At 39.9% G+C, this 25,700-nt stretch overlaps 1 protein-coding gene across 1 annotated transcript; it reads right to left on the bottom strand.

Moving 5' to 3' along the window:
- Window positions 1-9,775: 9,775 nt before the first annotated feature.
- On the bottom strand, window positions 9,776-21,695 carry LOC108673458 (serine-rich adhesin for platelets). The gene is made up of 5 exons (XM_018161298.2): window positions 21,450-21,695; window positions 13,673-14,271; window positions 12,652-12,984; window positions 12,245-12,502; window positions 9,776-12,031 (listed from the first exon to the last, which is right to left on the bottom strand). The coding sequence occupies exons 2-5, from the start codon at window positions 14,261-14,263 to the stop codon at window positions 10,661-10,663; spliced, it is 2,553 nt and encodes an 850-aa protein (XP_018016787.1). The 5' UTR covers window positions 14,264-14,271; window positions 21,450-21,695; the 3' UTR covers window positions 9,776-10,660.
- Between the last annotated feature and the right edge of the window lie 4,005 nt (window positions 21,696-25,700).

Genomic DNA, 25,700 nt, shown 5'->3' with positions numbered 1-25,700 from the left:
ATACTCTTTGTTTGAATGCACGAACAGGAACGCAAAAGAAAGCTCCTTGTAAATATTTATACGAAATAGCTTGTTCGTTTTGGCTCAGTTCGTAAACGTGAGATGCATGATGACCGTGAAAGCAGCTATAGAGCCACAGAGCCACGTAAATATTGTGGAAGGCGTTCATGCATGCACGCGATTTCATGCATCATTTTGTTTTAAATAATCTTTCAACTATTATACGCGGTTTCTGATTTTTCAGGATGAATTGGTATATGCGCACTTTTTAAACATAAGTTTGATAACAAGGTGTTGGGATGAAGCATTTTTGAACTTCAGTTCATCAAGCCGAACCGCCAGGACTTGTAAACCGTGTTTGGGCTAACTGCTCAGCTATTTACACGGGATGCACAGAAGGTGGCATCTTTAAGCAACGCCTGCGCCTGACGCCTGCCTCAAGCATGTAGCCTAGGGGCGAATTCTAACATTCCAGGCTTCAAGCTTTGTACGAGTACACAGCAAATGGAGAAAATTAAAGCAAACAACGAAGTTTCCAGCTCAATTTCAATCAATATAGAGTTACAAATACTGAAGACGTGTTTTTTTATGCTGAAAATTATTTTTATTGAAGGTATGTCCAGTATTATGGAAAATAACCACAAACGGAGGAGGTAGAAGTCGTAATGAAAATTGTGAAAATTGTTAATGACCTAACGTCCTATAGTACAGGTGAAGGTACGCAATAAATTGCCCTCTCACGCGTCTCTGTGGGGCACCTCCAGAAATTGTCACAAACTCCTCAGAAACTAAAAACAAAAAACACGCGTCGAGCTAATGGTCAGTGAAGGCATGTCGGGGCAGGTCTGCGCTGATTACGAGCAGCACGGCGCCGATTTAAGGCAGTACAGCGCCGATGCCGGTTAGCGATACGGTCTGCGCGGCGCGTAATGACAGAGCGCGCAGTACGAAACAAAACTCGCGCGTCTATACACCGCAAGACTTATTAGGATTTACGTTTGTAGGAAGACGGTGCGCGCGTTCGCGTCCATTATACTGTTCAACGGCTTGGTTCGAAGGAATGAATTATCGGGAAATTCTTGCATAAGATAGCAGATGTTCAGGAATTTTACTTGAGCAAATGATTGCATGCGACCACAGGCGGTCGATAACGAATTCACGATGGATTATTTTGACCGGACGAATGAATGATAGAAATAGTAATATTCAAGTTTAATCGTCATCTACAAAAATACATATCCAAAGAGCAAATTGCAGGATATATAAATCAACAACATATAATAAAAAAATAATCGGTTGATTTTAAATCAACATAAATTGACCGTCGTCTCGTAAAACATTCAGCGATTTAAGCTGATCATGTTAAAAATAACTGGATGACCTTACCAGAGATTTCTTATGTGTCAAAACATCCTGATGACGCATCCGGTGCAACCACGATTGTCCGTTTAGGTTATTTTTAACGATTATAACCTCGCAGCACTGAACACGACCGCCTTAATGTGTTCTGCCGCAGTTTGCTAGGGCGTCTTTGAAGCCTTATTGTGTCCGTCACCTCACGATATATTCATAAATGAGCTTTCAGTTTCTTAGGCGAACATGACAATCGCAAGCTAGAAATACATTATCGTAATTTATGATAACGAAGAATTCTTGACGGTGCCCTCGGAATGGATGATTATTCGATGACCGATGTAAGCATGATGAATGTCTTAAAAATGAATTTCCTAGGCTGAACGTTCCTCTCTGCTTTCGTATCCGCGATTTTTGATGCGGATGCCGACGGTGGGATGGGCAGCGGCCTGGCGACGCGGGAACGGAACGCTTGGCAACTGGGCCAGATTTTCGTCCCTCAATGTCCACCCTGGAATGTTGCCAAGTCATGCGGCGTGTCTGAATTAAGCGTGACCCAGTCATATACAATACAAATTACGTGATACGAAGAAATTTTTTCGAATCTAGATCACAGAAACTAGCGCTTATCCAAGTTGAATTGTGCTTGGTTTAACCTTGCCTTTATTCGAATTTGAGATAGTTAATTCGACTAAGAAATTTCCCAGTATTACGGCGACTTTATGTGCTTTATTTGAAAATCAAATTGATGTTGCATTAACATTTTCCAACAGCAAAAACACATAAGGCACATCGATCGTCAGTCCAAATGAACATCACATCCGTCATACTCTACAGATAAATATAGAGCTACACGTTACATTCAAAACTCTGGATATAAAATATAGTGTTACACGTTACATTCAATACTCTAGATATATAATACAGTGTTACCCGTTACACTCTATACTCCAGATATAAAATACAGTGTTACCCGTTACATTCTATACCCTAGATATAAAATTCAGTGTTACCCGTTACATTCAATACTCTAGATATAAAATACAGTGTTACCCTTACATTCAATACTCTATGATATAAAATACAGTGTTACCCGTTACATTCAATACTCTAGATATATAATACAGTGTTACCCGTTACATTCTATAATCTAGATATAAAATAGTGTTACCCGTTACATTCTATACTCTAGATATAAAATTCAGGTTACCCGTTACATTCAATACTCTAGATATAAAATACAGTGTTACCCTTACATTCAATACTCTAGATATAAAATACAGTGTTACCCGTTACATTCAATCTCTTATACACATNACTCTAGATATAAAATAAAGAGTTACACGTTACATTCAATACTCTAGATATAAAATACAGTGTCACACGTTACATTCTATACTCTAGATATAAATTACAGTGTTACCCGTTACATTCTATATTCTACATATAAAATAAAGAGTTGCACGTTACATTCAATACTCTAGATATAAATTACAGTGTTACACGTTACATTCAAGTTTGAATGCTCTGCGGGCCTGTGGAGAGCAAGTCAATTAAGCAGCGCAGGATGAGGGTCTCCTGTAGGAGGAAGCGTAGAACCGCTTCCGCTGAACCTTTCACCAAAACCACTTTTTGTGGTCCTTCTAAAATTTCTGAAAGAATCTCTCAAGTGAAAAATCTCCGAAAATCATTTATAAATTTTGTGATTATTTTCTCGTACTGAGCGGATAAGAAATATCCAATACAATCATGAATTATACGGTAGAAAGTAGATAATTATTATCCAACAACTAAAACCAGCCGAAATATGTCATTAAATAGTGCAATGTTCCAGTGAAATATAAAGAGCACGTTTCCCAGTACCCCCTCGTGCAAATCACTTCCATTTCCAGCCATCAATAAATTTTCATTTGCAGCCATGCTCAAACGCCCCCAAATGTTTGCTGCTGGCTGCGAGCATGTCTTGGGAACTAAATTGAAACTTATGACGTAGCCTAATTCTTTTGACGGGTCACAGGCAAATAATACCCTCAAAAGAACGCGTGTAGAGCCATTGTGTCGCTCATCATTTGACAACGCTGCCCTACTCGAGCCTCAACTCGTGCGGGACGCCCAGCAGACTGAAATATTGCACACTGTTACACCCAAGCGTATTCTGGATCATTGCTTTGACCCTTCTCAAAATCCGGCAAGAAAACTAAAAATTTTTTTAATATATCCAATAATGAGTATATCTGTATTTTAAGGAAATAATTAATTGTTTTTGGGCGAATGCGGACTTTAATGGAGAATTACTTAGGAGTCTTGAATTATTTCGATTTCTCTCATGAATTCGCGAACGAGCTGCCATTTCACTTCAGATTTTCAAATGCACGTAGAAATTAATTAAGCCACTAAGAATCTTCCAGGGAAAGACCATAAAATTTCTTGACTTGACCTCTGGCCTAGACGGCGTCACATTTGTCCCCATTTAGTAACGCTTGACGAGAAAGTAGTTTTTTATGACCCCATAAGCACTGATGTGTTTTTGACTGCCATTAGTGAATGAAGCTCTTGAGTTATGAACTGAAGGAATTCGTCCCTACATTCCTGCACTCTTCAGGGTTGACACGAGCTCTCGAGCAGCGCTTGCTTAATGACTGACACGCATTACTGGCGAGGCGTATACATGTGTAGGATTATACATACAATCAGGCGTTCCTGTTTGTAAGGCGACAGTGCCTATAGTGTGAAGGGTTGCACATTCTAATTACAAAAACTTTCATACAGTTGATTTATTCGTAAAAAAGCGTATATTCAATTTATGGTGCCATCGTATATTCTTTTGAGAAATTCACAGGCTGTTCATTAAATTTTACACGAATCAAGAAATTCACTTTAACCGCGCAACTCGTTGTGAATGTATGGGTCTCGGCAGAGAAGGACACATATAATTCGGAGAACATAACAGCCTTGCGGTGAAGTTTTTTTCTACAGAAGAAAACCACAGACTCCCCAGCCCTGACACCCTCAACAACCATAGATGGCATTTCGAAAACCAAGCCAGTTTCGGAGGCAAACTATTTATTATAGACCTCCGGTCACCTGATCCTGCTTTGCTCTGAAACTTTGTACAGACTTGCTCTGATCTCCCTCAGAAGAAACTGGCAAAACAAAATTAATACGAAAGCAATAATTTCATTTAAAAATCAATTGGGCCATCTTGCCTCATACGCTGTATACGTGAAGCAGGGATTTGTCACAAGCCATTCTAGCTCTGCTTGAAAAATTCTCTTATTATGTAAGGTTTTATATGATTTTATATGACGTGATGATCAAGATTCCGATTCTTAATGCACTGGCGAATATTTTGTTCCTCTTTCAGGTTCCTGAATTGGATAAAAATTATAAAAAGTAATAATACTCGAAAGGCCTTATACATTGAATTTAATACAGATAAATAAAATTCCGAAAATTGATCTTAATTTACCTAAACTAACATTTCAACTATTTATTTAATAAGTTAATCACTTTCAAATCATTCATGCTTGGCTGACAAGGGTAATGAGTAATAAACTGTGAAAAAACAGATCAATTTATACTTTTCACATAATTTTTATTTTTATTTTAGGGAATTCCCGATTTCGAACTTCTTAACGATACATCGATAAATGTTTCCGGTAGAATTTCAGTGCATCCTAGAGTCCAGCTGATCGGACTTCGTAAAACTTTTAATACGAATTGTCCGAGTACGAAATACAAAGAAGTAAGGCAATTTCCTGCCAATTTTTCGAGTGCAACAGAGGCCATCACTTCTCTATAGTGACTTCTATTCACCGCTGCCACAACAACGCCACCAAATTATCCTTAGAATAAATTCTTGCCACCGCGATTGAGCTTCAATGGGACAATTTGTTCCATCTTGAACACGAACCAAAGACCTCAGAGCACATCACTCAGTCCGACACGCAAGTGGCAGAGAAGGTTATTTTTCCGTGTACGGCCTTTTAAGGAAATTATTTCCTGGGCAATCAAGCGTACAATGCGACACAATTGAAAAAGCCATGTATATTTTTGAATTTCATTTATTATTCCCGGGACCAATGGATTTCTTTATACGCCGTTTTGCTAATCGTCTTTTTGAAAACCGCGCAACGAAATTGTGATGCTCAAGACAAATCAAAGTTTCACGCTATGCATGAAATTTTAATGAATCGTATATTTTCATGTTATTTTGTATCAAACGAAGTAGGCCATAATTATCAAACGAGTTTATTGTAGCTACTGGACAATTAATAGTAAAATAACTTACCCTACTCACGAAGGGTAAGTTTTAACATGATTAAGTCTGAGGTTTTACAGGACTAACATAAACGCCAAGCACCACACAAATGGCGGATGATGAATCGGCTTGGATAATAGAAGTGTCGGAGCTCTCGTTCGAAGACGCAGCCAACAAGACTTTGAAAAATCTGCTCGATAATTAACAGGGAAGGAGAGGCGTCCCGACCATAATGCTGGCGAGGCCTAAGCGCTGCCAGTGAAGGAGAAACTGTGGGTTTTAGTATTCGGTAATTATATATTACAGTTGTTACAATGCACAAATGTTTAATGAAATTTTGTTGTTGCTGTTGCAATGTTTGCAATGTTTATCCGAGGCTTGTTTAATGAGGATTACCTAGTTTTAGTACCTTACGGTTTACTGTTTAATACCCCTAGTCGTGATATGGTATTATTTACCGCCTTTGTCGCCTGCGAAGCTCATTAGCATATACAGTATAAGGCCGTTCTCAAGTAGCCGTTCTATCAGTTCTTATAATTTTTGGAGTATTTTTTGCGAATGTTTTCCTATATGTGAATAAAAAAGTTAAGCAAAGAAAAGAACTTGCCACAAAAATATAATTTGAAAAAGAATTAGAAAAATCCCTCTTTTTATAGCAATGATTCCATTTCGGTTTCAACGGAAATCGCAATAAATCCCACATTAATATAGTTCCGCCGTTAAATTTGGTAAATGCAGCACCGGTTGACAGGAGGTATTGAAAGCTTCATATTTCAGTGGGCACTCCTTCCCCTTGACGGAAGCTAAACTGTGACTGTGTGAAACACTAGCACAACTCATTGCCAATAATGGCCTCTTGTAATGCGAGAAAGGCAAGCAGAACCGAACAAATCTTCTGAGCAGCAGTTTCCCTTGTGCTTTTGGAGTCACTTTTGTAGTATATAGAGGAGGTTGCATCCAACAATTATGCGACTAGAGACAAAGCGGCACAGCACTGCACTGTGACCAAGGGAGAGGACCGATGGAATAAAAGATCGCGTTACAGGAACCATGCAGTCGGCGAGGAGAACGGATCAAGGACCTTGTGGACGAAAATCACAGCCTCGCAGTTTTAGGGGATCAAATATATATTGGATGAAGATCGTGAATGCCATTTGCCTACAGTTATGCGGGCGATTCGAACTTCGATATACATATAAAGCTCAAATTATTCCAAGATGTAGTCACGACACTTCTGCATAATCAAGGAGAGACCGTGTCAAGGCGCTGTGCAGATCTAGTGAGGAAATAACGCAGGCTGCCGTGGTTGCTTTATTTATGGTTCAGCTGACCAAACTCAGTCCTAGAACAAAAGACCATTCCCGCTGGAACAGGCAATTGTCCAAGAAAACGGCTCAGAATCGCAGCTTCCATTATTCCGGCCGGTGTCGGGCTACCAAAGACTCAATTACTGCCAGATTTTCCAGCGCTCATGAATCACGATCATTTAATACTATAGGACTTCAAGCTATGGAAATTCAAGTCTGTTCATTAATCTCACGCGCACGAAAAGATTTAAATATAGCATAGTCTTTAACCTCATATCAAAAGATTTTAAAATATAGCATAGTCTCTAACCTCGTATCGAAAGATTTACTATAAATTGTAAGAATTTTTAAGCGATTGTATTTTAGTTTGCACCAGCAGGTTTCACTTACAAAACCAAATCTTCCTGACGACACTGTGTCAGTTTCAGTGAAACATTTGAATTTTGAATGCATAAGTAATGAGCATTCGAATTTTCATATACAAAAGTATACAATGCATCTCACGGAATTTCATGAAAAACATCCAGTCGAAATTATTTAAAATCCGGTACAATTTTTCATTATCGTGTACAATTCTCAAATTCAATTTAATAATAATATATATTTTAAGAGCATGTCTTTTGCCCCTACGGTAGTCAATAGGCTAGCTGCTTCAATAAATTATAGTTTACTTACCTGGGAATTTATCTTCGAAAGCGGAAGAAATTTGTCTGGATGCGACGGTCGTGGAATTACTCGGAACTTGGAACTGTGTCCTCGTTGCCATTTTTTGTACGGCAGGAATTACAGCATTGACATTACCAAACCTATCTTCATTTGAGGAATATTACTCATGCAAGGAAGTTACAGTGAAATATTAAGATACGAAACTCCGGTCGCAGTTTTTGAAACATTTACGCTCATTAAATGCAACGCGTATTGTAATCATTTGATTAAAGAGAATATTCACATGCTGGTGCATCAAGCTATACTTATAATTAAATTAGAGGCGTATCATAGATCGACCATTATACGTATCTTTAATTATAGAAAGCAGCTAAAGACGTACAGTTGGATAGACTTCAAAATGATCACAATAAGCTTGATCTCTTCCTCTGAAATCCTGCATGTGAAGACATGAAAAAATTCTCCTACTGAGAGATATGAACGTTTATAAATGATGTCGCAACGCCTATAGACAATTATCAAAGGCTTAAATTGTCGAAATTAAATGTTCTCAAAGTCAAAACAAATGAACGCACACTTGACCGACAACATCCTGTCAGTTGCACCACGACAGCAAACTGAGGCTTGACTACCTTGAGCCGAAGGGAAACATTTTGCGGACTTCTTATGAATTTGAAGCAGCATCCGTTGAAACTAAGTATTTCCGTTACCTTTTCGTTAAAGCACCCCCTGTAAAGTGAATATGGGTAGATAAAATATTCCCGATAATTTTCTAAAGAAAATTTTAAAAATCAATTTAATTTAATGTTATGCAACCTTTATAACAAAATTTTAATTCTCGTATTGGAACTAAATGTGCGGGTGAAGAAACAGCGTTTTCTCGAGGAAATATTACCTCAATAAGAACTCTAGGGTTATAAAAGTTCTCGAGCTGTTAATCTTCATTCCCGCCATCACAGGTACTCAAATGTTGACCCAGATCAGCAGATGTGCAGGATCAGTTAACTGCATCCTGTTGTCTGTTACTGAACTCCAGCAACAGAAACAGCAGAAAGTTGGTACACAGGATACTGACTTTCATCACAACACTTTTCATCTTCACTTGCATTCAGTTGAGCGTTGTTCAATTAATCATGATCTTGTAGACAACAGGTGTGGCTGCTGTTCCAATTCTTGGAATGTGGGCCAAGTTGTGTTCATAATAACCTTAAATAATGAATAAGAGGTACGTATTTCTTCAGAAAATGTTCATTTCTCCGTTAGTTAATTGAATAATAATGTATGCATAGCGTGAAATATTTTTATCGAGAAGATGAATATTCTAGTCCGGCATCCATCCGTGCCTCTCTGCACCTTATGGTGATGCGAAATTAGACACTAAAATATATTAATCTTTTCTCTTATTGGTCGCTAGCATGGGTAAAATACATTGTTCTCAACTATTGTTATTATTTCTAAATTTGAGGTTCCATAAAATACTCAAAGAACTATTTGTCTATCGTCTTTGTAGTCCTTCATTCTCATTCAAAAATCTCCATCGATTTTTACTTTTTATAGATTAATCAGCAGAACTCATAACGGAGGAAATGTAAGACCTCAATATCATAATCCTGTCTCATTTCCTAATACTTTATACTAATTTCTTGTTGCTACTGATATGTCCAATTAAGTATCATTTATGAATTAGAGTTGTATGTTCAACGAAGGTTCCAAGTCCCGAATGTTCGCTCCTAGTCTCAGGACGCAGCCTCGACGGTCACTGTGTCGTCCGCGTTATCAGTTCGTTGAGGTTAGCGGATGCCGCTATCAGCTCTGCTGCGCCGAGGCTCACGTACGCAGCAGCGCGTCGTGCTGTGCAGATCTTGCGCTGCGTGTTGTCATGCTAATTCCATTTAATTAATGCAATGGTAACAGATTGCGATGTGCGTTCCGAAATTTGAGTATAAGGGCTGAGGTGGGACAGCTCTTCACTCCTTTACTGCAATTGATTATTGAAAGACAAGTTTCAGAATTTTATTTTAATTTCAAGTAGCCATACAGCAACTAAGCTGGAGAAATTACCCGACTACCTAGATTAAACCATACCAATGAGCAATATTCTGGAGTTTCAGAAGTAATTTTCCACTAACTTTCTGACTCCAGATAATCGCTGGTACATAAGTGCTAGAAGGTAAAGGAAAAACAAAAGTTCCATTAGAACATTTTATGCATAAACCAATATAACTTTGATTGAAAGCAATAGAATAAAGACTAACGAAACAGCTTCAAGGGTACCCATAACAACAAATTGTACAACTACCTTCTTACATTACGCTACGTAAAGCAACGCATGATGCAATTCTTATTGAATTGTCTTGAAATAAATTTCTTGAACCTTGTTAATTTTCAATACAAAAGAAATGAACATCAACTGAAATTATACTAACAGAAAATCCAGCGAAATGAGCGACAATGCGAAAAAGTATAAAATATAATAGTATAATAAATCGATACAAAGATTTCACGGCAAACACGGACCGAATATCTAGAATACCGGTACTCTATTTATTCAAGGCGGAAACACACGTTACTCGGAAATGACACGCAATAAGAAAGTGAAGAAATTAATTGTAATGTTCATTTAATTTTAATCGCGGATTTAATTTCGGCTAATCGCTCAATGAAATTTAGGTTACCAGAAATAAATACTAAATGTAATTGAACACAAAACAATTAATTACAGAGTAAGCTAACACTAGAATTCTAGAATAAGTCGTACGTTTTGACTGTTGCTCGAAAAAATTTCCACGTTTTGTTATAATTTTTCAAACTTCAACATAGGCCGAGCAGCCCAATGCCTCATCTTTGGTTTGCACAATCGACACTAAATTAATATTATCTTTCAATTCTTTCACCTCGGTCAAAATTAGCGTCCATTACAAGCTTCAACCTTCAATTCCTTCTGAACTGCACACAAAATGACATGAAGCATCGTCCGATCTTATCGAAACTGTCCCCACTTTCTTTGGCAATTAATATGACTAATATTGAACTTGCGCGAGTGCCTGTACAAAGAATCATACAATTGACCATCTCAAATGTAGAAGCACTTGTCGTAGCGACAACAGGACGGACAATGCTTAGTATCGTCTGTTTCGTGGCGCGAATTCAAAGTCAGAGAACAACGACTAACGACAACATTTGAGACTGAATCTTTTGATTCGGTGGGAACTTCGGGGGTTTTGCTTTCGACATTGCCGTCAGTTTTGGTAAGCTCAGATTCTCTTTCGTCTTTGATATTCGAAGAAGAAGCCGGAGGTGCTTTCTCGGAATTAGGAGATAAAGAAATGAGTGTTGTATTGTTTGAGGAATTCGACTGGGCGACATTGAAAAGTCCAGTTGAGATGTTAGAAGAATTACTCTTGGAATCAACACTCGGAGAAGCGAGGGACAAAGTTGAAGACGAAGCCATCAAAGTCGATGTTGAATGCGACTGATTCGATAGCAATGAAGATCGCCGTGATGAAAATGTGATAGAAGAGTTTGGTGCTAAAGATAAAGGTCGAAGCTTTGTGGCAGATGGGATAGCGAAAGAATAATCCGATGCTTTCGACTGTGAAGTGATTGACGAAGCTGACACGGCACGTCCTAAGCTTGATGACCTGTGGGCAAACTGTGATTTTTCACCATCTGATGAGGTAGCTGATGTTAAATTATTAACAGAGGAACGTGACTGATCAATTGATCTCGACCGATTGTGTAGGGATAAATTGGCCATATGTTCTACGGGACTGGAAATCGTGGCAGATCGTATCCGAGCGGTCCTACTTCTGTTCTGCCAAGTCTGAGCAGTTGGACCTCGGGCTTTAGCGACTGTCAAGGGAACATAACACGATGCAGACGACCAGGATTTGGAAAATGGTGTCAAAACATCGATTTTTTCATCTTGGGCACTAGTAGTGATATTTGCGACAGGATAGCTCAGAATTCTTCGAGGTAATGGAAATGGTTTTCTTTCCGACTGAACAATACAACTTTGTTTGCTATTTAAAGCAGGCGAAATTTCTTCATCAGTAGGCATCGTAAAGTACGACTGAATATTTTCTTCAGCAGAAATGGGATATACTTTAGCTACTGGCGTCTGAGCTCGCGGGATATGAGGAAGAATCCGTCGAGTTGTTTGTACGGGGCGTTTTTTCTCGGGAGTTTCAGCGGCAGTGAAGGAGGATCCTGAGCCAGAAGACACTCCTGAAGAGCTGTTGGAAGAGAACGAACACCTGGACGATCCATTCGAAGAAATGGATGCAAGGCTGAGTACTGATGCGGTTGTGGAAGATATGGATGAACGAGACCTGGAGGAGTTGCTCGAAGAAGTGAGGATGCTGCTGCAAGAACTATTATGTTCATCCAAGTCTGCGTCGGCATCCAGACTGCACTCATCCATACTTAACCGCCGCCATGTCTCCTAAGAACAGGATGAAGATACTAATTAATAATAACATATCGCAGAGGAATCAATAACAAGCGAACGAACAAAACTCTTCAAATGAACTTGGTTTGTCGTAGCAAAAAAAAATCCTTCAAGTATTACTTATTGAGGCACAAGACGAGAATCCGATCAATGATAATTCTATTTAACATGTGCAATGGAAAATCCTGTCTCAAGTAATAAACTTACCGCATCTTCCATCAGTCCTTGGGTGAGATGTCTTCGTAAGACCAAAGAATATTTTTGTTTTTCGCTTTTCGGCCACGAGTTTTGCACGTACAGCGGCCGGTCTTCGTCGTTGAGGAGTCGATCGTTGTAAGGATTTCCGCAAACTTCGTGCAGTGTGAACATCCGCCAGTCGTCCGTGCGGTTGTTGCATCGCAGCAGCAGTTGGATTACTTCGACCACCGAGCTCGTGTATGACACCAACACTGACTTGTACTGAGACTGAGGAGGAAAAAAAAAACAGAAATCAGTTGAGCCCGAAATACCCTCTAGACTAATCTGCTAAGAGGAAAGTAATTTTAATTGCACGAGAATTTCATTATAAGAAGTCATTATGACATGATTTTTTATATGGTTTGCCTAAAACTCACCCCCGGCGTAAGAATACTGTCCCGCACCCTGAGGACGCCACCGCGTCTCATGGTCACGCTGAAGTTGGCCTCCCCCCGAGGGCGGCATTGCTGCAGCTCCACGGGACGCGCTGAGTCCTCCAGCAAGAAGCGCTTCTTGAGCGGCGGTGCCCCGCCAGGCCCTTTGACGGCCACTTCGAGCACCACCGCAAACAGGTTCGGGTCGCGGTGCTTGAGACGCAACTTCTGCAGCAGGTGCTCGATTAGCTGACGGCAGGTCGTCTCGGGGTCGAGTCGAAGCGTCTTGTACTCAATGTCAGGCCGAAGCTGGCGCAAGTGTACGCGTACAGGAACCTGTGGGTGGGAATAAGGAAAAAATTAACTGTTGTTAAGACTGCGTGAGAACAGCCGTGTGTGGTCGGGTATCGAAAATACAGAAGCAAAGAGGAACACGACGAAACCTCGGGCGATAACTGATCGGAAGTTGAAAGGTTAAGTTGCGCCGGTAGAAACGAATTATAGCAGGAAAGTCGAAGAGAGGGGTTGGTGGAATGTGGGGAGGATCGTGGCTTAATTATGGGAGCAACGTGACCTCTACCCCAACTCCTGGCGCTTCCATGCCAGAGTGCCACCATGAAATTCCGTAACGTCATAATTAGAGCAATTCAAGTTATTGTCCTCCGTGTGTGCAGAATCAGTATGTAAGAAGAAATTTAAAATGACGTTATGCGTAGTTATATGTCATGCGCTTACTTAATACCAAAAATATCGGACGACTAAACAATTATGATTCTCATCCACTAAATTTTCTCGACTAAATTCTTTTCGAAAGTGCAAAAAACATACAAATGCGTTTCTGCGTACTAACCGAGTCGAATAGAAACAGAAGCAAGAAATTGTATAATGCATTCAACAAATAATAAATAAGTGTTCAATATAAAATCAAAATAGCTCCACCTCTTTTCAAACATTCCTCAATTTAATTCAAAAATACAATGCATACTGTTATTCGAATTTTTATTTCGATCTTTGAAAGACTCACCTTTGGGGCGGCGAGTGAGGTCGAAGAAGCTCTGAGGTCATTACGACAAAGCGACGAAAAGCTCATGGTCGAGTGAAGGCTGATATTATCAGGAGCTTCTGTCCTCTGCCGAGCACTGATGTCGGGCATGAGTTCTGCTCGCACCTCCATGCTCTCCACGTTCCTAAGGTCTTTTTGATGTTTCGCCAGCGGGTCATCCGACTTCAAACAAACTGAGTCTTCACTTGAATTTCGCACGTGTCCGGAGTTTGTCGGACTCAAGTTTGACACGTTGTGGAGATACGAGTTGTTTGCTACGGGAGAGGAGTTGGGAGTGAGTGGCATTTTTGACTGGATTGTGTGGCGCTTAGCTCCATCTACTTCATCTTTGCTGAGCATGATCGCACTGGAGTCTGGAGTAATAGAATGATGACGTGTGTGACGGGGAAATTGGGAAATTTGTGGTGAGTTGGGAGCGCTGATGGTGCAGTCATTGTCTGAGTGTAACAAGGGACTTTTTCCTTGAGGACTGAGAGTGTTGGAGGCGCGGCAGTTGCCGAAGGGACGAGTAAGTGAGGTACTCGAGGCGCGGTATGAGACGTGCTTCAGCATCTCGGCGTCTGAAACAAGAAGAAATAATATTCGTTAAAATAGTAACACCGAAATTCTTATTCAAAACAATAAATCGTTGATTTCAAGGTTAATGTCAGAAAACTCAAGCGAGATATTTTTTGCGATAGAGTTAAGTTGGGAACAAAAAGATCTTGAAACTGGTAAACTTGGTTCAAAAAACATTCTGACAACGAAAGTTCCACCGAGCGCGCCACAAAGATTCCGGATCGGTAGAAGTGACCGTAAGGTGGCGCTAACGACCACAACAAGCAATATCGTGCTTTTGTCCATTAATAGTAAGGGTAAGGAAGTGCATGGCATGACGCTCCCACTTGTCAGGCTTCATTGGGAGTGCCGACAAAGACTCTCTTGTGCACGAAATCATGCGGGCGTCGGTTGGGCAGGCTTCATTGAAGTCATCGTCGCGGCCTGCGCCCACGAGGAGTTCGGACAAACGTAACATTGTTACCGGCACAAAAGAAACACATTTAGAAACTTGGCCGCAAGCAACTGAGCGCCACAAGATTTATCTCTTGCACTTGGAACGAGATTGCAGCGCAAGGAACCATCTGGAATAAAGGCCTACATTGTCCGCATTGAAGACGTATTCTCGGAAGCAGTTCGAGTAAATCGAGATACTCGTAAATAAATCTTTCCGCGTTCGGCGATATAGAATATTCGTTCAGAAAAATGCAGCTTTATAATTTTGAACAACTAATTATATACACTTCGGGACACAGCAAAACTGACGAAAACGAGTGCGTTTTCAACCCCTATGTCATTAAAAATTGTTGACATAAACTATACTACATAATATTGACATACTATACTATAATACTGAATCATTAAACGTAATACTCGTATAATACCACATCCTCATAATTGAACGAAAACTGTTCGACACTACAACTTGGAAAATTCATATCGATACCTGCACTGAGGTGTAATATGTTTCAGGAAAGTAGTAATAAGTTGAACAAGTCGAAAAATGAAATTTTACTTATTTCCGTGCATTATACTATCCTATAACCGACATTATTGTTAAATTGTCAGGTAACGCGAATAAAAGCAAGTGACATGACGCAGTTCATGGAAGTGAAACTCGGGCGTCATTACCAGACACTAGACGTCCGCTCTATACGGGCGAGTCTATAAGGCAAGAATGGTTCCTAAGGCAAAAATGGGTCGTAAAGGACAAGTGAAACTTAGAGGCATAGGGTGGGACGCACTCAAGTGAGTGCACAATTCCGACCTGCAGGAACACGGATCCAAAAATGGAGCTCGTCGTGTTGACTTCCAACACGTGTGGAGCGTACTACTAATGCATCAATGTCGTAAGCTCGTACCGATCCTTTTAAAACGCAACTGCAGTACATACAATTGTGGAGGGAGTTATTCTGTGAGTAAAAACTTGATATTGAAAACACGCACGGTGGCTGCTAACAACAAAAATTTGATTCGTGTGCGATCAAGTTCATTCCGCATTGCCAGTGAAGAAATAAACTAGTTTGTGAGGCTTTCTATTTCGATGCAGGAAAACATAATATGGCTCTGAAATTACCGGTAAGTAGACGACAATGCAGTAATACGTTAAAAAAAACTTATAGGAAACAGAGAGGAAACAGTGCACAATCGCATATTCCACGACTTATTATAGCGATTATTGATAAACTTGGTGATCAGAGAGATAGCGCTCCTCGAACACAGCTGATGACGTCACTAGCGGTAAATACAGAGGACAAAATCACTTAAACCTCAGGTGAAACTTCTAAACCAAATTTTTGAAGCAATACGGAAGCTGTAACAAAAGAGTGCGAAGACGAAAAGAGCTTAGGTGTGTCTGGAGCCTCATGTACTCAAAATGTGACGACAGCAGGAGATGAGTCAAGGCAATAGGAAAGATGAGAAATATGATGACTCAGAGAAGGCAGGGCACAAGCTTGCACCTCTGATCACGTCCAGGATACGAAGAGCCGCTTGCGCAAGGACTCGTCGTGACGCAATCATACTCATAAAGCTGATTAAAGCGAACGTTTTCCATTGAATTCTGGAGCCAGAGTACACCACAGACTAACAAAAATTTCCGAGAAAGAGTTTACGACATTCTTTCAAGCAGGAAAGCTTGAACGATATTTTTCTACTTACAAAATAAAATTTCAGTTCTGATCCAATCCTTTTCTCCTTTCCCTTTAATTATTTCTATTCTTCCACTAAGAATAGAATTTCAGGTCTTGATAGGATAAACATCGCGGTTACGCGCCCGAACATCACCTTTATACATTTGTGGAGCCAGGCTTCAAACAAATCTACACACATAGAGAAATCGCTACATTAGCTCGAGCTTTATCAACCAGTGTTTCCGGAAACTCGTTTCTCACGACATTTGAACCAATCAAAATATATATAGTACTACTATATTTATGTGGTGGCATAGCACTTTATCAATCAGTGTTTCCGGAGAGTTTCTCGCGCCTAATTTGAACCAAAGAAATATACATCGTACTTGGTTTATTTATAGAAGTACTTAGTAAAGTCATAATGGCGCAATGACAGCTTTGGCACCAATAACTTAAAATATTGTTTATTGTCTTGAGATGTCATGTGGCATATGGGAAGGCAGTTTAGCACTCTCCCTTGTATATGCCAGCAGAAGATTGATCCATAACTGTGCTAAAGAATTTTGCGTTTTCATAAGCTAAGAGAAGCAAATAATTATCCAATGTATTCAAGTTTCATTATTTTGCAACATATTTGCATGACTTCAATGAATTTGCGCCCTCATACTGCCCGTCCCCGATCCCTATCTCACTTCATGGTGACATGCACTGGCGCACTATACAGCACCCTAACATGATGGTACTCAGGCCAGAGCACCATAACATGATGGTACTCAGGCCACAGCACCATAACATGATGGTACTCAGGCCAGAGCACCATAACATGATGGTACTCAGGCCACAGCACCATAACATGATGTACTCAGGCCAGAGTACCATAACATGATGGTACTCAGGCCAGAGTGCCATAACATGATGTACTCAGGCCAGAGTACCATAACATAATGGTACTCAGGCCACAGCACCATAACATGATGGTACTCAGCACAATACGCGGCGCAGCACCTAACCCTGCGCATGCGCGTGCCCTGTAAGGAGCGGTCGCGCCATAAGCAGGCGAGATCTTCCATGGGCGGGGAGAATACAAGTCATTTGTGCTCGACGCCCTGCCTTTGTTTTGGGCGAAAAATTGCCCATCCTCAAAACGAACGCGGAAATTATGGCCTCGTCGCTCGTGCATATTGCTCAGAAATGGAAGATGGTAGTCGACAAGAACAAACCTTATACATGTGTAGTCACAGAAAGGTAACAAGCCATGATTATTTTCATACATGATCAATTTATGTATTTAAATATCAGTATATTTCCTCACGACAATTCAGAATTGTCGCTAAGTTGTTCCTCGGATTCCAATATTAACTTAAACTTCAGCCCTAAAACTTTATTCATCCTACGACAACATGACTACAAGTGCACTGCAAATGTACTGAAAAGAAGAGTGCACAGCATTAAGGTGCGCACCGGATGCTAGCGACGCACCCACAGCAAACGAACGAGCCCCGGCAAATGGTGTTGCGATAACAAGGCAACTATACACGAACACTGCGGTCATTGTCCTCTGTAGCGACATAAAGACGGCCTGTACAATAAACATCAATGGCACTCTACCTGATAAACATAAAGAGGTACCTTCATTGTTCCAACTTCTTGTGGGTGTGCAATGGGAAAACAAGTGCGCGCGAGGGAATGAATTGACAAAGCAACATTAACTTCATTAGGCGAATACAAAAAACAAGACGGAAATAAATGTGAATTGAAGCTATTAGAACAAATACTTCCCGTTTTAAAATGCCTCTTTTCTTCAAACAAGAAACGAAGATTTTTTTGTACAAGGTGAGCACTGCTACCAATGTAGTGAACGAAAAAATCTAATTTCAACATGCAGGATAAGGTATAGATAGAGACTTAGTCTCCTGCTTAATTTAGAGAGCGCCAAATCTCATTAAAAGTCACACTTTGTTTGCAGAAATCAACAGCAAAGCCATGTTATGGTAAAGGAACTTCGATATTTTTGAGATATACATTAAAACCAATCAACTCAAAATAGAAATTTATCAATTTATTCTCGATAAACAGCAATGAAGTCAAAGTGGGGGTTTGAAATCAACCATTAACTATTGGCATCATGGCATGTATTTTAGAGCTCTTTATGTCCATACACAGTAAGTTATGCGGCTTCACGCCTGTCAGGCCAAGCGGCAACCGAAGCGGTGTGTCGGACGCAAGCTTGTGTGGCTTCAGCTGGGACGTTGGGAGTCGGAAGCCTGGCGGTGTAACGTGAGAGAGGAAGAGCAGGATCATATGGAGTGCTAGAGCTCTTGTAGTGATTGTAGGTGTCCCATGAAGTGCGCCGCTCACTCAATGAGTATTGTGTAATAAGCATTGCGGGCATCTAATTCTCATCATGAATAAAAAAGCTGAAATTTGTCGACGATTATTCTTTGCAGAACTTAAGGATTAAAATTAGTGCTAAATCAGATGTTCATAGCAACAAACTGCTCAGTTTCAAAGAATACCGAAATACTAAGATAAATAAAGGATGTGAAAATTTACCCATAGAGTAAACAACGACAAGCTGAATATTTATCGACCAATTTGTCCAACATTTCAGATTAAGAGCTCAAAGTAAACAAAATTCCATCATCTTCGTCCCAATCGAGATATTCTTACGAATTCCTGGAGAGAATTAATAATCTCGTCAAATAGAGAAGCCTGTAAGAGTTCTGAGAAGACGACGGTGTCGCATGGCATTAGTCAGCTCGAGCCTTGTTTACCTCACAGCAGGCCGTCGCCAACAGCCTGAGCCGCCCGGAAGCCTAACTACGCGCGAACATGCTAGCTACACATTGCCTTTGACAAGTCTGTGCTGCTTCATATCTCTGCGAGCGCGGGGATGGATGAGGAAATATCTCGTGACTGTTAATATCTTACATATCTCCAGTATTTTATTTATATTTTACTGAATAGCTGAAAATAAATGGTAAAAAATATGTTATGGATATTTTTAGGTAAATATACCAATTATAACATTCAACAATATGAAGTATCGCTCTAAATAATCATATGAAAGGAGCCGAGACTCTGTGTATCAAATTCATTATTTCTACATTTTAAATACGTCATCGTGAAGATAGTATCCTGAAAAGTCGGTAAAAACCTAGAAGAAATATACTCATCATGGATATCCTCATGTAAATGTAAGTTGCTAATAGCTGGTCACGGGCCTCAGCACGACAGCACCTCGTACACCAAATAATCATCTGGTTGACGCATGGCAGCTGCTCATGCGGTTACTGCCGCTATTCCCACCGAGCCGCTAGGAACGAGTCTGAAATTACCGTGAGGAGCCCGGTGTGATCCCAACCTAGAGCGCCACCGACAGGTGTGAGGGCGGAAGCGGTGACAGGATAGAGAAGAATGTTGAGGGCGAGCAGAACGGTAAGGAGTGTGGGAGAGACGGACCTCGGATGGAAGATACCAACAGAACTTCTCATGTGTAAGAGCCGCGGATTCAAGTGCGTGAAAGAAGAAGCAGAAGAAACTAACGATATATTGACATAATAGAACAAGATAAAAAGTAACACAGAATTTATGAATTCTCGAATACATAAATAGAATTTATTGCCTAAAGATTCAAGGGAAAAATCAAAGATCAGGTGAAAAATTTCATTCGAATTCAGAAATGATTGACGGGTAAGTTGAATATTCTATGCACTGGCATATATAGATTCAGATAAAAAATAGTGCGCTTCGGGAGAGCTGTGCCCAAAGTTTCGCAAGAACTTAATATCATAATATGATTATATTTAACTTAAGAACATAACAATAATAATGTAACAAAAAATATATAACGAACCTGAAATATTTAACTAGATAACACAAAACTAGACTTAAGATGCAGCAACAGAAAATCCTTTCCAGAAAGTCAAATAAAATTGCTGGGGCAAACCATATCAGAAAACTAAGACTATTCCAAATGAGCACTCAACGCGCACAGTTTCCTCGTCCTTTAAGTAAAAGGTGTACAAGTCCACCAAATGTTTCGTAGAAGGAAATGAACATGACAAACAATTTAAAACAAACTGAGAGGAAGAATTCAAAACAAAAGAGCGGCTTCAGGCTAGGTGAAGAATGAATACAACTTCGTAAGTTAAGAAAGCAGTTCCAATAAAATAAGCAATTTATATTTTTTCGAAAACTACCGGCGCCACCGGAAAGCGGCCATGCGGCCCAAGGTTTGCATTTTAGCTACAGGAAAAGAGCAAAGAATAAAAAGTAAGACTGGGCGGCCTTCTAATGAGGAATGCTAAGAATTTCTGAGACTTCAAGAAAGCGGCACTTGCAAATAAACCCGTTGAGGAACAGGTTTTAAACCATGCCTATGATCGGTGGCCGGCGCTTGCTGGGCTGTCGTCATGGCGCCCAAGCACCGTAATTACAGACACAATTTGTCGCCGCTTAATCTTCAGTGTGAGTGCCGAAGACTGCACATGACACAAATATCCCAAATTTCCTTGCAGTCGAATATAATTCTGTCCCGTTACTCCCGTTCGAATTCAAACATTTAGGGGCGGATAATTTTCCACAACCATTCGGGTTTAGTGTCACAATTCCACAGTAGTAGGTAGGTTGTGCAGTTTTATAGAAAAACCGGAGTCGATACTTATGTAGGTATGTTTCATTAGCTATCCGTTAAAATTCAAACAAAATTCGAATGGGTTTTAATCAATAAAATTGGACATTCCAGCCTTCTAGGTACAATATTTAATAATGGTCATCGCATGTGGTAAAAAAAAGATTAGTAATATACTTGAGACAGTAACAGAGCTTGAAAAAAAATTTAAAATTGATGCATTTAAATCAGCAACTAGTATTCTTCGTTACTAGCATTTGTAGCAGCAAAATCCTGTAACAGATATGGAATACTTTCTAAGCACACTTACGTGTCTAAGAACTTTATCAATGAAAATTGAAATGTGTCAACTGTTATTGAATCAAACATGAAGCAAATAAACTAGGCTAAATCATTGTTTCTTAGTCGACGAAAAAAAAACATAAAATTCACTTACTTTTAATCTAGTCCCGTTTAATCCAAAGCGTCACTTTTCGCTGCACTGTCACCACTCGCTAAAGTTTGCTCTCATGAACCAGTATAAAGTATTGAAACTCAGAAGGCCCAAGGCCCACAATGAGAAACTTCCGATTACTCTTGAACTGACACCAACGTACGTCACAGGCCTTTCGTGTTGTGCACGTGCTGGAACACAATCACTACATCTACACACACCGGCTGCATCTGTGTGACTACTCGGACTTGAGGTTAGGTAGCTCAGCTTCGGTCTCAAGTAGGATGACCTCAAACACTGACGAGAGCTTTCTGATTGGCTGTTCTCCATGCAGTTGCCAGTTGCTTCCAGAGTATTTTCAGACACAAGTAATACACATAAATCGTTATAAGGGGCGATTTTGTGCATACAAATATTTTCCAATGTTGTAGTATACTTGTAAAGATTTATTACTATTTAATTCAGAATTTCAGTGATTTTATACAATAATTAATCAATTTGTTAAGATTTAAGCTTAGTGACGTAGTGCTTCCTGCAATCACCATTGGCTAAATTAGTCAACTACGTAGTATACTCTGCATCTTTGATGACGACGTCATAGCACGGCATACATGGAATTACATTTCTCAACAGAGCGTAATGTATTTCTTATGGCAGAGATGTAATAATGCGAGTAGAATATTTCTAATGCTTGGTGTGATCTTCCTACAATTCCATCTTTTTTACTTAAAAAAAATACGTAACGGATCGTCAGAAAAAGGAAATGTTATCGATTATAATTGCTTAATTCATGATCGATCTGAAAAAAGTTCGGCATTAATGTTAATAATCCTTTGATAGCCAAGAGGAAAGTTTTTCGTATATCAGTATTTAATTGACCGATGAATGACTGTAAATTTATCGTCAACAATTCTCTTTTGCGATCAGTTACTAAATTAAATAGCCATTTATGGATATTCCTAAAGACCTGAGGATATTCATATTGAGTTTAACATCATGTCTTCTTATGCATTAAACTTGAATTGTTGAAAAATTGATAGAATTGTATATTTTTCCCTCATTTAACTTGTGCCGTTTTCAGCATTACATTGTTCTATTTATTCCATAAAAAACTTTACTAAATTTGAAAATGTGCATTGACGACTCATTCTAAGAAGAGTTAGGAGTGCGCCGTGCGAGGCATCGATCGCGGCTTCTGAGAAAAGATGAGCAACTCATAACCGCATTCCTAAAAACTTGCTCCCGTCGGCCAGCCCTTACTGTGAAGTACCCATACGTTAGTAGGCCTTGTCCAAGGCGACATACTTCGCAAGGTAGCTTTTACTCTCAATGATGGCTGCGGCTGAGATGAGCATGGCTCACAAGAATTGGTGTCAAGTGCGTATCTTGCTGTCCAACCGGCCTTGGCGCCTAGACTGGAAAATCCAAGTTGATAGCGTGTAACTTGAGCAACTTTTTCAGCGTACTGATGTCCGCATGAACAATTTCCATGAAATTGCCTATTAGACTACATTTTTTAAGTAAATAAAACTACCGTTGTTAGTAATATACGACATTATCTGTGACATTCCATTGTGGTCAACTTTTTAGGAATAATCAAACTGAAGAATACCTACTCGTCAATAACCAACGAGTTGATGCTTAATTTCTAGCAGGACATGGCACTCCTGTCATTGACATCCAAAAGAACAAAAATCGTTCAAAGCAAAATACACAATTTTCAAAATTATTTAATCTAGTCTTAATCCATCGTGGACTGCCTAAAGCCCTTAATGATTCAACTGCAACGTTAACCTTGTAATTGAAACGTTCTATTTAACCCACTCTAGCCTAATTATGCCTTTAACCCACTCTAGCCTAACTATGCCTTGCACAGGATATGAACCCGGGCACACGTCTCGGCCCTGACACGGTGCCGGATGTCTGAAGCTGAGACGCGACATTCATGCATATCGTAAGCATTGCTCAGCTAGGAGTCGGAAATTCTCGTACAATTACAATATAGTTGTGACTCTGGCTAGAATTTGGATAAGAATTTTACACCTGTTGCGCAATGCACGATGCTTTCTCGTGACTAAGCCACCTACCAAATAAATCGGAAACTGTGGTGCAAGCAGCGTGGCTCATAACACGTGTGGCATAGAATTGCATTTTCAGTGTGTCGCCTTAGAGATCTCGCTCATAAACTGTAGGATGCGTTTTCTTTAACTAAAAGTTAATGTGTATTCGAAGATTAACTAATAAGATGAACTCGTGAAAATTGGTCTAGTGAATAATTATCTATTAAATATTATAAATTATAAAATAAAATTATAAAATAATGAATAATTAGTTCTATTTTTTTTAGTGGGGAGGGAAATTTCTCCACAAAACTTTAATACCGAAGACGGTTAAAGAACTATAGCCAGTCGGATGTTGTACACATGCAGTTTCAGATGAAAATTCTACCTTCCTATCGAGCGTGTTCAAAGCGAGTATTTATACTGGACAAGTCTTCTCAAGATTCGACACTAAAGTCTCTTGTCAATTTCATTCCTTTCCCCGTCCAGCGGATAAGCCGGGATTTCACATCCAATGCGGAACCCATGAACGAAAACTGGAAACTCATATCGTTGGATCTTTCTTCCCAGGAACATATAGGATTTGGAATTAGTCCTGCTTAGACTCGCTCGTGTTGATCTCTAACAACTACAGATTTCTGTTTTTCGCTTGATTTCACTGCAAAAAACTTGGACCGGATTTTTTATAGCTATTCTCTGAGCAGTAATTGAATCCATTTCCGGCTTCTTTTAGGCTTCCATGGAATACTATACCCAACGCAGGTCGCTGGAAGATTTTGGAAAATAATAATAATAATAATTCCTTCGAAATTTTCCTCTGAGTATAATTGAAAAAATCTCAGACAGATTGATTACAAAGTATTTTACAATTAGCATGAGTTCTATTTAATTGGAAATATTAAAAGGTTTTGCAATCTATTGACGCCTAGTTGCCTGGACGAAAAGTTTATCTCCAAAAGAACGGTTTGTTCGTTCGCAAAACTTGTCTCAAGAATGCAAAGCAATTCCATTAAGCACCATAGGAGGGAGTTTTTTGGGTGATGTTCTGATGTTTCTTTGGAAGATTTCTTTGGCTCTTGTCGCCCGACGATGACTCGACAAAACTTGAGACGAAAGTTGAGAGACAAGGCTGGAAGAATAGATCGACGGTGCAACAGCGTGTGCGTTGTGCGTACATTAGAAATTCTGCAGCCTATCTAACGACTGCATACGAAAATCCGCTTGATAAATCCGTTTATTTTTAATACGAACATTTTGATACATTAATTAATATTTACAATTGGATGAAAAAGGGATTCACTGCGTTATTGCATTGAGCGTCACAACCAAGTGTTTCAACCTGAGAACCGCTGCTTCATTGGTGAGGTGAAGAACAACTACACCATCACGACCCGAAGCCTGCCTCTTAGTTGGAAATCGTGCTGAAAGTAGCATGCCTGCAGGCACAGAGGAAGTCAGGAGGTACAGGTAGCTCTGGTATGTGAGATGTGATTAAAAGGTAACGCTTCTTGCAACCACTCTTAATTGTGGAACTAAGTGCTCTTTGCAACTGAGGAATGAGCGGAGCGTCGTGTTGAATGATTGATGAACGTCCATACATATTTGACAAGCTTGATAAGCAAGTGTCGTGTGTAAATTTCAGTTTATTTTCTTAGAAAGAGTCACACGCTAGCAGCACCTTCCCTGTACAGATTTCATCATAACTAATGAAACGACAATCCTGCATTCATCTGCAAAGTATGAATGACGAGTGCTGGCCTCAGTTATTTTCTTAAACGTAATTGTTCAGAATTAGTAAGCTTTTACTCAAAAACTAGTAATGCTATGAAGCTCAACTGCCAAATTAATTAACGTGAGATCTATAACTCATTTCGCCAAGCCACAATCGATCCTGATGATCGAGGAACTCCTCGTTCTACAGGTGGCTCTTATAATATATTGCAGTTCTTGGCTGAATTGCTCGAATACTTCGTAAGCTTTTACGCCTGCGTTCCTTCAGGAGACGCTAGTTCATATTTAAGGTGATTCGAGATGGGATTCAACGGGAGGTCACGAGGTTAAATTCTTCTATGGCAATCGGCTACATGACATGGCATCCATAACGAAGGGTCCAGCTCATTGTTTCTTGTGCGGATGGAAGAGGCCAAAATTGGGCTAAGATCCGCAGTGCTCCGTTAACAATGTCGTTTATCAC

Source organism: Hyalella azteca, unplaced genomic scaffold (genome assembly GCF_000764305.2).
Source record: "Hyalella azteca isolate HAZT.00-mixed unplaced genomic scaffold, Hazt_2.0.2 contig10279, whole genome shotgun sequence".
Taxonomy (NCBI): Eukaryota; Metazoa; Arthropoda; class Malacostraca; order Amphipoda; family Hyalellidae; genus Hyalella; species Hyalella azteca.
Note: the sequence above shows the minus strand (reverse complement) of the source record. Positions and strands in the feature narration are given on the sequence as shown.